This window comes from Labrus bergylta, chromosome 14, assembly GCF_963930695.1.
Source record: "Labrus bergylta chromosome 14, fLabBer1.1, whole genome shotgun sequence".
Classification (NCBI taxonomy): Eukaryota; Metazoa; Chordata; class Actinopteri; order Labriformes; family Labridae; genus Labrus; species Labrus bergylta.
The window spans coordinates 9,491,203-9,504,040 of NC_089208.1; the positions used below are offsets into that span (position 1 = coordinate 9,491,203).

General features: G+C 40.1%; 1 protein-coding gene across 1 annotated transcript in view; it reads left to right on the forward strand.

Annotated features, from left to right (window-relative positions):
- The window catches only part of fgf11b (fibroblast growth factor 11b), a 52,367-nt gene that overhangs the window by 28,330 nt on the left and 11,199 nt on the right, over positions 1–12,838 (forward strand). The window contains exons 2-3 of the mRNA XM_020630277.2: positions 18–128; positions 1,211–1,314. Of these exons, the coding sequence (XP_020485933.1) occupies positions 18–128; positions 1,211–1,314 (215 nt within the window). The remainder of the gene's footprint in view (positions 1–17; positions 129–1,210; positions 1,315–12,838) is intronic.

A 12,838-nucleotide genomic window follows, 5' to 3' on the forward strand; every position in this document is an offset into this window, starting at 1 on the left:
CCTGTGTTCCTTTGCAGAGCCACAGCTGAAGGGCATTGTTACTCGGCTATACAGCCAGCATGGATACTACCTACAGATGCAGCCTGACGGCACAATGGACAGCACAAGGGATGAAAGCAGCTCATTTTGTGAGTGTCTGTTTCTGTCTATAGCCTCCATGTATTTGCTTCTGGTGGTGTTGTGTAATTGTGATCAAATTATTCACAGTCTCGTTTGTAACAGAGCTAAAGGAAATGGATATATGTCAGACTGTATCAAATGCAGGCTACACCTGCAGACGTTACCGTCACACAGCTCAAATATTTAACATCTTAATTCCTGATTGAGAGCCAAATCAGCAACTGTGAAAGATTCTCTTGTAATGTACACGATGAGCTAAACAGAGAAACAGCAGAGGGTGAGGCTGAGGAGCAAAAATTAAACTTGGTTTTTGTCAGCTTATCTCTCAAATTTCTCCATTGTGTACTGTTTTTATCCCTAAATGAGGAGGAACATAATGCCAAACCACCTGTCAAACTTCAGCAATTTAATATATAGATGCTTAAATGTAGAAATCTTGTACTGATAAAATCACTGATACTGTGTCCAAATGGTTCTGCAACCGAGTATTTGAAGTTTATACATCGCAAAAATCAAAGCTGCTGCATGTCTTTCAAGTGCTTCTTGGTGACACACTGGCACCATTAAGATGACATGAATGCTCATCGTGACCTTTAAAAATTTGAATTTGGGTCCCCAGCCGTGCTTTCTTTATAATTTCTCTGTATTTTCCTATTTGACGATCCAGACTCAAACATGGTCCTCTCTTAAGACTGTAATGTGACATTCTTTCAACACTATTTAATAACCCACTTTTGAGGGTTTGGGTTGAATTTTTATTTACAGGACCACAGCAGTTAAACCAACCCAACACTGTACTGTTTTTGCCATAAGCTTGGTGTGCCAGGACATCTCTATTAAAGTCCAGGTTTTATAGGCAGTGTGAAGCATAGTGAAGGTGACATGGTGTTCTGTTAACATCAACATAAACTCTGCGAGGTCACACTATTTGGGCTTAAAGGGAGATATAGCCTGCTGCAGTGACACTGCAGCCTTATAGTGAAGATGAGCAGACTGTGTTGCAGTTTGATTTCACAACCTTCTCTGACTTTCTCAAGCTCTCTCTCTCTTTGTCGTGTCTTATCTCTGCTACTTTATTCCCCCAATTTAGCACAGTTCAACTTAATTCCAGTGGGACTGCGGATTGTGGCAATCCAGGGGGCAAAGACAGGGTTATACCTGGCCATGAATAGCGATGGATACCTCTATACCTCGGTAAGTATGCCCCACAGATACATAGAGGTGAACTAATTTACATTAAAAAAATATGTTGATGCAACACTTTCACCATTCCAGGAAAAAGAAAAAATATGATGGCTCTTGTTGGGATTGTAGTCTAAGGGTTCAGGTTAGGATATAGTCATGTCTGTGTGCAAATGCTCCTGATATCTGCACAGTAGAGAAAAGGTTACTGAGAGAGTAATCAAGAAATGGAGTTGTAATCAGGGCTTTATCATCTACTGCCCAATGTGTCCTTGGGCAAGACACTTAAACCCAAGTAGCTCCCGCTGCTTCAGCAGCGTCATGTGAATGTGTATGAATAGGATAAGTTAACAATTATGGACACTTCAGCCTCTGCCATCAGTGTGTGAATGAGTGTGAATGGGTAGGATTTGGCATGTGGTGTAAAAGTACTTCAAGTAGTCATTTACCATTTAAAAAGTCACAGCTGTTGAGTGGATTGATAAAGCAAGAGAAGTCTGTCTATCTTTAGCACCTTGTCCAAATAATGTAAAATGCCCCCCGCCAAAAAGAGAAATCTAAAAATAATAATAGAAAACTATTTGATGGTAATCTTCTTGAGAAATTATGAAAAAGAAAAAGAAAACATTCAATATATCAAATGCTAACTTGGTTTGCAAATTTTAAGCATTTTACTTACTCGACCATTGGTAAAATTAACAATCAATCAGTCTATTAATTGTGGTTTAAAAACATGAACGTTAGACCGTTAAATTGGCTCACTAGCTTGCCAGTCAGAAGATTCTTTTTTTTTTAAGTAGACCGCAAAAACCATCATAAATCGCTCGCGGAAGTGTGTTCGCAAAGCCACCGAGAACTAAGCCAATCTGGTGGTGTTTTTAGCTGTGTTTATGTTGATCGCGTTGTCGTGCACAATATTGCTGCACAACTGACACAAACTTACCCACACCAGAACACCAGATCACCTTGCACTCAAGCCCCCACTCCTCCACAGCTTCTTTCAACTTTTCAGCGAGCTGGCCGTCCCTGTGGCGGCATTGTAAGCTCCTAATTAGCAACAATACACTGATGAGTTGCCATTTGCCAGTCATCGGCGATGTGGTGGCAGGTGTCATACACATAGCTCTCTGTTGTTAGGGCAGTCTAGCTGTCTGTTGTCCCCTTGCGACCTTGGTGCGACCTTGGTATGCTAGTGCTCTAGCATTTCTGACTTTGCATCTTTGTACCTGTTTTTTAATACGGGAGACAATGTTGCCTCTGGATGTCATATGGTATGCTGGTTCAAGCATATGCATCATCCTTGGCCTTCAATCACACCTATCATGGGCTTAAAATAGAATAGAAAATAATAGTACTTTATTCGCATTGCAGTTGTCGATTTATTATATTCAAACACAGAACCACAGTGTTTACATGTGGCATTTTCTCCTTGAGTTCAAAATGGTTCCACACAATACTTATAAGTTGCTGAACTACAAGGCTATATGACGCTCGTCTTCCTGCCTTGTCATTATTTTTGAACAATTCCCCTCTGGTTTTGAATGTGAGTAATTGAAACATGCTTTGAAAATAAACCATTGCGCTTATAAAAGGATGAGACACGTTGATGATATTTCAATTCAATAAATCGAGTTAATTTCTCTCGCTCCAGCAAATTCTTAAAAAACGAATTAATCGATCGTTGTAGGATCTGATAAGTGGACAGAGTGATCCCACCTGTGTGGTGCCCTTGGAGGTAGTAATAGAGTTGTTACAGAGGCAAGAAAACTATGCTGAGTATTAAGCGTATTTGAGGCAGCTGCTGCTACTTCGCCCTGTTCCATTGCTGTCTGAATGACAGAGCATCGCGTTGGCAAGCTGAGACAAACCATTACTGCATTACTGCATTACTGCACAAATGTAGACACCAGAACATCATGCGCACCTGTTTACTTTAGTTCAACTAAACACAGTTGATCCATGATCTGTACTGACCGAGTAAGGAATACAAGTGATCTGGTCAAACGGTAATGGTAAATGGATTTGAGCTTGTATAAAGCTTTACTATTCTACTTCTCTATTATTATTTATTAATTATTACTCAAAGCATCTTTACACTGCAGGTCACACCCATTCACAGTCTGATGGCAGTGGTTGCTAAAAGTAACCATCAAAAGTAACTACGGTAATCCCAGTCATACACATTCATAAACTGCCAACGAAGCAGCATTTATTTTTTAGTATTTTTCAATTTCCTTATTTGCTAAAATGGTCCAATTTGTGACTTAAATCTGTGATTGATTGAATGTAAAATAATACCTATTTAACTCAATTAAATGTAAAGTAACAAATTTGTATCTGAAACAAAAACAAAATTTCAAACTTTTGGCCAGGAAAAATGATGCTTGCCCAATTAATTTTTACATCCACCCACAACCTTGGCCGGTAGGTCAAAAATAGAATTTTGGACCCTGAATGCATTACTGTATCGGAACAAATTTATGCAATTATTATGTCCTCTATTCAATCCTATAACATTCAAATTATTCCTATTATACCCAAATGCAGACAAAAATAGATAGACAAATAAATAAATACAACTGTATAAAGATATAGAGAATTCTCATACTATCTGATCAAATGTAAAAAGACCTAATGTAAATACTGCTGTGTAAACTGCAATGTAACAACTGTAAGAATGAGGAATGTGACAGCCATCTGAACATGTGTTGCTATTTTTTTTTTCTTTAGCAGAAATCTGTGTGATAGTTTCATAGTAAGTGCAGCAGCATTTGCAGAAGCATGACATGCATGAGCAGTTTTATGTATATGAGAAATAAAGGAGGAAGCATCAGCCGAACATGGGAGAGTTAAAAACTAATTTATGGCACATAGGCCTTCTCCTATATGAGCCCCGGATTAGCGCGCAGTAGACTTCGGCACCCTGCTTCTGTGAACAGAGAGAAGAAGGGATTTCCTCAGCAGCAGTCAATAGCGCTGCATCTCACACTGACCTCTTTAAGAGAGTTTCCTCTAGTGCACGCACACACACACACACACACACACACACACACACACACACACACACACACACACGCACACATACAGTTACAGGACGAGTTGATATAGGTACTGCACATTAGAGCAGCTGTCGTCTTGTGTAATTATGCAGGTTTGATTTTATGACCCTCTCTCTGTACTCTTCTGATTGGGGGAGAGAGTGCAGGTGGCATGATATGGCACTTTGACTATGTCATGTTCAGAGTTGTTTTTACATTAAAAAACAAGAGTGTGCGTGACAACCATGACAAATGTTTTCATTTACGATAAATGAGCCCATCACTGTCACACTCAGAAGAGCTGAGGTGACTGACAGAGTGATGAGTCGCCTCCTTACAGCTATCTTTTCCTCTTCTTGCATATACTCAGTGTATGGTTGTTTTCTCCTGAATTGCTTAAAAAGTTTTTCCTTGGCTCTCTCCTCATGCTCCCCTCAAAGACACAAGTAGTGGTCAGTTTGTGAGGCAGAGAAAGTCTGCCTTGTCTTAGACATAAAGCTCAGCCTTGTTACCTGTAGGTGACAACAGAAAATGGCTGATCCTGTTTTAAAAATAGAGCCTGGCTCATTCGTGCCCCATTTTATAATCTATGTGCTCTGGAAAACTCCTCATAGAAAGAGAAAGAGCAAGAAAGAGAGAGAAGGAGAGGCTGACATGAGGATGTCGTTGACAGGCAAGGATTCACAGAAACTGTTTTTGTGCCAGTCTAAACCTACACATGAGCTTAGCCTCTTACTCTAAATATGTGGTGCCCTCATGTAGGGGTTAGTGTGCATGGTTTTATATATCTGTTTTAATCTTTTTGGCTTTAAAATAGAAACAGCAAATATATGACTGACTGGCCAATGGATGACTAAAATGAGCAATGCTGTTGAAGGTAACAATATATTCCTAAACAAAGATGAAAAAAACAACAACTATTCTTTCTTTATAATACATAATTTTATCAACCGTATTCATGCTGCTCTACACCACAGATGTCTTTACAGTGAGAATTATGTTGCATAATTTATTGTAAATAAGTGTGTGTTATATACAATAACAGATTATTTGTGTGGTTCAGTTAGTGTTTCTGGGTCTGCACGATCAGGATTGGGGTCACAAAATCAGCGTTTCGGGACATCCCCAACATGGATACATGAACATTGAGTGAGCTTATAGTGAGATTTTTTTAGACTGATTGATAACCATCTTTGGATGGCGAGCATATTGTCATATTGTCAGCAAGCTTAGGCAACTCTCTGCCCAGATGTGATGCTCTGATATGTGCTGCAGACAATGCTGAGACTGAGAGGATTGTAAACTATGCATTTTGAGTGCACTCTGCTGGACTAACGATGCATGGCAGGAGGATTACTTATTCACCGAAACATTGTTTACTTCATAATATATTCTGTGAAAACAGATTTATAATGCAAACAAATCCCAAATGCTGCTTCCGCATTCTAAGAATAGGTTGTTTCTTACGCCTGTTTTGCCAGCACTTATATTGTGTGAATTTGGTTGCAGCCTTTCGTGGATCACCAAGGCTTTAAATCCACCATTGAGGAAGGTTCTCACTACGAAATCTAGGACAACCTTTTTTGAATCAATCAAAGCCTTCGCCATTTTCATCTCTCTCTCCTGGGATAGCACACAGTTATATGTGCCTTTAATTTATTAAAGAAATACTTGAAGGACAACTGAAAAAATGAATGCTATGTTTGTGATCCGTGCAGGCGTCTGATACTGTGTTTGATAGAAAGAAAGGGAAAGAATGAGAGAGGTACACAGGAGACAGATGTACACAGGAGAGAGATAAAGGAAGAGAAAGAGAGACATACTGAAAAAAGTAGCTAGGTCCTTGTAATTCTTTTCATGGGAGAATAGCATTGAGATGCAGGACAATGTTGTAGCAGGTGTTTTACTCCCTCAAGGTTTGACTGCATTTTAAGCACCATGTCCCATCCATTAGTGATAGCATCCCTTTTTTTAATAACAGGACAGGATAATATGTGGACATTAAAAAAAAAAAGCAGCTTAGAATATAATTGGCCAGAGGATTACAAAAGACATGAAGTGCAAGAAATGTAATGATAAAGACGGACACTTTGCCAGGAAGCCACTTGTGCAAAACCTTTCTGATTGACTCGTGATACACCCTGTACCTGCGCTCTCCTTCGGAAAATTGTCTCGAGGATGTAATAGAATGTAGTCTTGTGATGATAATGATTCACAATGAACCGCCACTTCATTCATACTTCCATATCTTGGAAAATGAAATGCATTGGGATTCAGGGGGTCACCTCTGTCTCTGTGGGTCAAAGAGGGAAAGTCAACAGCTGCATTATAATGATAGGGGCACTTCCAGCTGTCAGTCAACACTGCCAAGGCATGAGTGCCTGCACGTTATAATCCACTCTGCTGTTGTCATGCCAGCATCATGCCTCCCCAGGCTATCATAAAGCATTAGAGACAGACCATACTTATGAGCTGCTAGACAGTATTAACTGCCAGTCTCATCCCCTGGAAAGCCCGTTAATAAGCACGTCTATGCCCTATTGACTTATGTAACGTGGCGTGTCATCTACATCAGTGCATCAGTGCATCTACATCTGGCTCCAAGGCAACATCAGAAACATGACCTGCTGGTTCTGTTCTGTTCTGCTTTGCACACACACACACACACACACACACACACACAAACAATACCACATGCCCAGTTTAAGAGCATGTTTGGATGTGGCAAAGCATTGTTGTAAATGAGCTCGAGATTTGAATGTTGTCGTGTGCGTGGGCTGCTGCAGCATTAATGCAGTGCTGTGGAAATGTGGTGGGATTACAGCAGCTGAGCAGACTTCCCAGCTTCCCATAGGTTACACTGGGCGCTGATGGGACAGTCAATAGATGCAGGGAAGCCTCTATGACACTGTGACCCCTGCTGTCTAAATAGGGGACTGCAAATAATTGCATGTCAAAGATGTTTTGAATTCCAGAGGCAGCAGCTACATGTTTAGGGGCGTTAGTTCTCATTTCACGCTTCTGCATGCATGATGAAATAAAAGTAAACAAGATATTTAATGTTATTCATGGAGTCAATGTTATTTATAGTTATAACTGCCATTCTTATGCTCAAATCCTAATTGTATGCAAGGGAAAGACAGCAGTGAGATTTAGAGAACTCTCCCCTGTGAATTTGTGTATTAGTACCTCACTGTCCTTATTTAGTGCAAGTGTAATCCCAATGTATGGTGGCATGGAGAGCAAAGCTTCCTGAAGCAGGTGGAATCGATGTTATCTTATCAGACACGAGGGATGTGGAGGCAGGGAGGTGGGTGTGTGGGCGGAGGGGAGAAGAGGGGAGGGGGTTGTTGGGTCGGGGTGCTGCTCTGCATCATAAAAGGTTCTTGCCATCTTGGGGATTCTCAGCACGGATGCTACATATTACCTCTCTCGTCTGCTTTCATTGAAATTCATTTTTGGCTTGAGACACATGGAAGGGAAGCAACCCAAGTCCTCCCAATAAGTCACGGTTGAGGAAAGGGGTTTTTATTTAATTTCTGGTCCTAGCAGCCACCATTTAGATGGAAATTTTCTGCCATCACTCTTAAAAATGAGCTACCCTCGATGAATTCCGAACCATTATTCATCTTCGGCAGGTAAATCTGGTGGTTTGAGTGGTGCCTTCAGTCCGTGTACTCTGGGTGGTCTCTGTAGTCAGCTGAAGGTCAAAAGGTGAACTTATATTTGTACCAGTTAAGCAGGGCTATGTCAGCGTTAAATTTGGCTGTTAAATGCTTAGAAGCTCAAAGGTCAGACTATTTGTTAATTATTGCACTCCTATATCAGCCAATGACAGTCTCTTGTTTTACCTGTTAATAGTTTTGCATAAACGCTAGATGTTCATTGGACATAAAATCAATTCGGTCAACGAGAATTTTTCTACAACTTCTCATACTATTTTAAAGTCACATTATGGTCTTTTCAAACTGCATAATTTAACCTAAAGCTAGGGCAATCTCTGCTCGCAGCTCCTGGCCAATAAGAGTCACTTTAAACTTCTCTATTCAGTCTTTTAACTGGTTTTAATAGCTGCAAGAACGAATCAATAAAATCGATTATTAAAAGTGTTGGCAAAATGTTTAATTGCCGATTAATTGCGTTGGATTTATATTACTTCACTCACCGTGGCGCAGAGCTGTTTACGTCACACGCAAACAGTTCAGCTTGAGCTCTGTTTAAATGTGCTGTATAAACAAACTGTCATTTGTTATAATGATGGTAATAATTTATTGATTAATGAAAAAAACTGTTTTCCCAAAACTACCACGTGACGTTGGCAAGCTTGAAATAGATCTTGGATATTAATAAAATCTCAGACGAAACATAGACTTTGTTTTCGGATACGAGACAAACAGGATTAAAACATTAGTGGTGTGAGGACATTCACAGTCCATGATGTTCCCCCACTGTCTGTCTTACATGTCCGTTTAAATACATGCAGGACAAAAGGAGAGATGTGTGCCAGAGACCAAGAGAAGCAGTGTGTGTGTGTGTGTGTGTGTGTGTGTGTGTGTGTGTGTGTGTGTGTGTGTGTGTGTGTCTGTCCGTCTGTCTGTCTGTCTTATTTGTGTACACACACAACCTTCTCTTTAAAAACATGGATGAAAGATATCTAAGCATAAACAGTGGGTGAGGTACAAAAAGAGTAGCCATTTTTTACTCTGGCTTTGCTTCCGCGGAACATAAAAACGTACATCAGTGAATAAGAGCAACAGAGATATGACAAGACAAACTGTCTTCAAGCCTTAACAAACTTTCTATAGCCTGGCCATATAGTGAGTGACTAAAGTTGGTGTGGTACAAGTGGAAACTTAAGGTGGTCAAAAATGAAGCTAATGCAAAAGAGCAAAAAAACTGCAGTTCCTTGAATGTCCGGCTGCGTGCGCTGATCTTTCAATACACAATGAATGGGGATGGGGTTTTTAAATCGCATCAGGTCGCAGTTAGTGGCTGCTGCACCCGCTGTAATGACGGCGCATGTTTCAGTATTTTATACTGGTATATTGGTCGCACAGGTGTATAAGGCGCAGCCAACTTTTAAGACGAAAAAATAGGTATTAAAAGTTCATCTTATACATCGGATTTTATGGTAGTTATTGTCTTCATCTACACACACTGTATTTTTTTTATAACTCATCTGTTTTGATTTTGTAAAGGATACAAGTTATGCATAGTTAGGTCGTGTCTGACCTGATTGATGGGCAGGTCGTGATGTAGTGGTTCTTCAATGGGCTTTTAACCGACCTCAGCTCCGGCTCTCAGCCTGTTGTTAGGTTCACTGAAAGGGGCGTTTCAAAAAATCTATTTGTTCCCCTGGCATTGATCATCGTGACGTCATACCTGTATACAGAAAAACAACAGATGTGAGCCGGTTTTTCTGAAAGTGTAAAGGAGCAGTCGATGGACACCTTTTTTTTCTTTTTTTTTTGCACACCTTAAGTCCTTTCAAGTTATCAAGAAAGCTACAACTCCACTCTCAGACTGAAACTTAAGTTTTATCAACGTGGCAAATGTTCTATCCTAACTGAAATAATAATTTTTCCTATTTTATGATTTCACTAAATTTTTGCAGAAAAGAAAAGAAAAGAAAATCGCAAGTACCGAATCGCAATACTTGTTGTATCGCAATACTTCAGAATCGCAATATAAATCGAATCGGAAACCAAGAATCGTGATAAAATGGAATAGCCACAAAGGCATATCATCCCAGCTCTAATTTCAAGCACTGGGACTGTCACCAACAGGCTTCCAAAGCCCCCTGCAGTGACAGATAGGTGATATCACTCCGGCTTCATTTCAAGGTTAGGACTTTTCTCTATAAAGTAGTATAAAAAATAATAGTTAAAGTACTCTACACGCACACACACTGTAAAAGAACGCCACTACTCCTTCATTCAAAATATCAGTGTTGTCATTAGTATGATCCTAAAGTATGGATATGTGATTGAGGAGTGAGGTAAAGCAAAACTAACACTATTGTTGTGTTAGTCCATGGCCTGTTAATGCAATGTAGCAAAGCCTGTAAACATTAGGGTTTGTTTTTAATATTTATTAATAATTCCATATTGTTTAACAGCTAGGGATGCCTGAACGTCTGGGTTCTGTTTTTTTTAATAAAGGGATTGAAATAAAAAGATGTTTTTTTTATCTAATTAATCGATTCACCGAAAAATGTATCGTCAGATAAAATCAATTGTTCAAATAATCATTAGTTCCAGCCCAAGAACAAACCTTGTAATCATTCAAAACTGAAGGAAATGTACCCAAAAAAAGAAGTTGAGAAAGCACCCAAGAACAGGCCAGCAGCAGCTCATTTTACAAAAGAGTGTTAAAATAGTGTTTTTTTGGGGTTTTTTTTACATTAAACTCAGTTTATCCATTTATTTGTAAAGGGGGAGACTCCCAAGGTGATTTGTCTCCACTTGCTCACATTTTGAGACTTGCTTTGTTGCGTTTATAGCAGACTGCTTCGTATGCTAAAGTACATACACAAAGTGGGAGATATTTGACTGACAATGTGGCCATTTTTGGTACTTTATCATGAAAAATCCCATCATCTGCCATGTATTTTAGGGCATTTATTTCATCGTCACGCCGGCTCTCTCTCTCTGTAATTTCTTTTCTTTTGTCCTTTGGAGACTTCTTGAATGAAATACAGAAGATGTGGCTTCTATCATTAGGCTACTTTCAGGGGACTGATTATGAAGGGTAATTATAGGATGACTAGGGAGAAGGGTTATCACGGGTGTCATTGCAGAGGTTGAGCTGAAGGGTACTTTGTTGGACTGATGGCTTCGCTTTCCCTGGGGACATGAGAGTCAGATCGTGGGGCGTTGGCGACTTAAGCCCTCGTCAGTGCTGCGTTCATGCTTCAGTCCTCAAGGAGATGCAAAGAAGTGGGACTCTTTTTAATCTCCCTTTACTAGCAACCCCTTTGTCTCTGCAAGTGATCTTGGGCTTTCTTTCCTGCCTCTCCTACCTGTCTCCTGCACTTCCCATCCCTCTTGCTCTTTGGCCTGATTAATAATGAATGAAGCAGATCATCTATCGATCCCATCCTCTTTGTGTTAGCACAGCAGAAGATATCAAACCTGTCAGAAGATCTTAAAATAGCTCTGCGATGTGGTGGGGATGGTAGTAAGAGCATTTGTTGGGTTATGGGTAGGGGCTTGTTTTTATGGTCAGCAGTTAAAAGGTCATAAACTGTGGCGGAGCAGTGAGGTAGCAGAGGATGGAGAAAGGGCACAGAGTCCTGAGGTGCCTTCTCAGCTTCTCGACTGAAGGAGAAAGGTGATGATCTATGATAAGTGTGAAACTGGAGGTCTCTCGACCTTCTCAATCTACTTTTGGCTCTTTATTAAAACTTCACTATGCCAAGTTATGATCCTTCAGCGCTCTTATGTCGTCCTGAGTCTCTGAGAAATTCTCCACTTAGCCATTTCTGCCCTGCTGCTCTCAATTGATCAATATGGCAGATTGGATGTGCTCTCTGACAGGGGAAGGACCCTGTCAAGACCCTAATGGAGAATAAGAGAGATGTATATCTGTCGCTATAGGGCTACATGTTTTTGGCTGACAGCCCATTATTTATTAATTCTAGGTACATTGTAATGCAAGCGTATTATTGAGAAGAGAGCTGAAGGGAAGAATGTTGGACAGATTGAAGTCGTTTGTGAACGTTCATTAAGAGAATTTACAAAGACAACATATGCAGCCTAACTTAACATGATTAAATTAGGATGTTTTTCTTGAAATATTTTCAATAGACAACCACGTATTGAGGTATTTTTATGGGCAGAACATTTTAAACACAAATAATCTGCATCAATCATGTTTCCAAAATCATGATTGCAATTAATTCTATTAATTGAGCCGGTCTATCTGTCGCTTTTTGTTAATATCAGTGGTCGACATGATGCAGGGTTCAGTAGTCCTTAAGTTAAGGACACAGACGGAAAGGAACATGATGATTTACAGACTTGCTTGACTGCTGGATTTGATCCAAGTTTAGCTCATTTGATTTTGAAATGTCTACTCAGATTAAGTCGGTCATAGACAACTTGCAGGACACAAGATTAGCCTATATTTAAGTGCCACTTCTGTTCTAGGAGAATGAGTTGTAATGAATACTTTTGAATAACCAATAGGAAGCAAGGCTGCACACTATGTCAAGGCTCGACATTATAACCTGCCTGCTGGCCTAGACAAATGATTGACAGAGTCCGGGCCAGCTGATTGCACGTTCCACTGGCCCGCTCGACCATTACTGCCTAAAATGTACCGCCTAAAAAAAATAAATTGTAACACATCCTCAATTTCACAGCGCTTTCCTGTCATACTGGTGTTTTGTCATTAATTACTTTGAGATCTTTGCGTTAATAACTGCTACAGCATCAACAACTCATAAGCACTTGTGCGCGCACGTTTGTCACAGTTGAAAGCAGCTGTGTGGATCC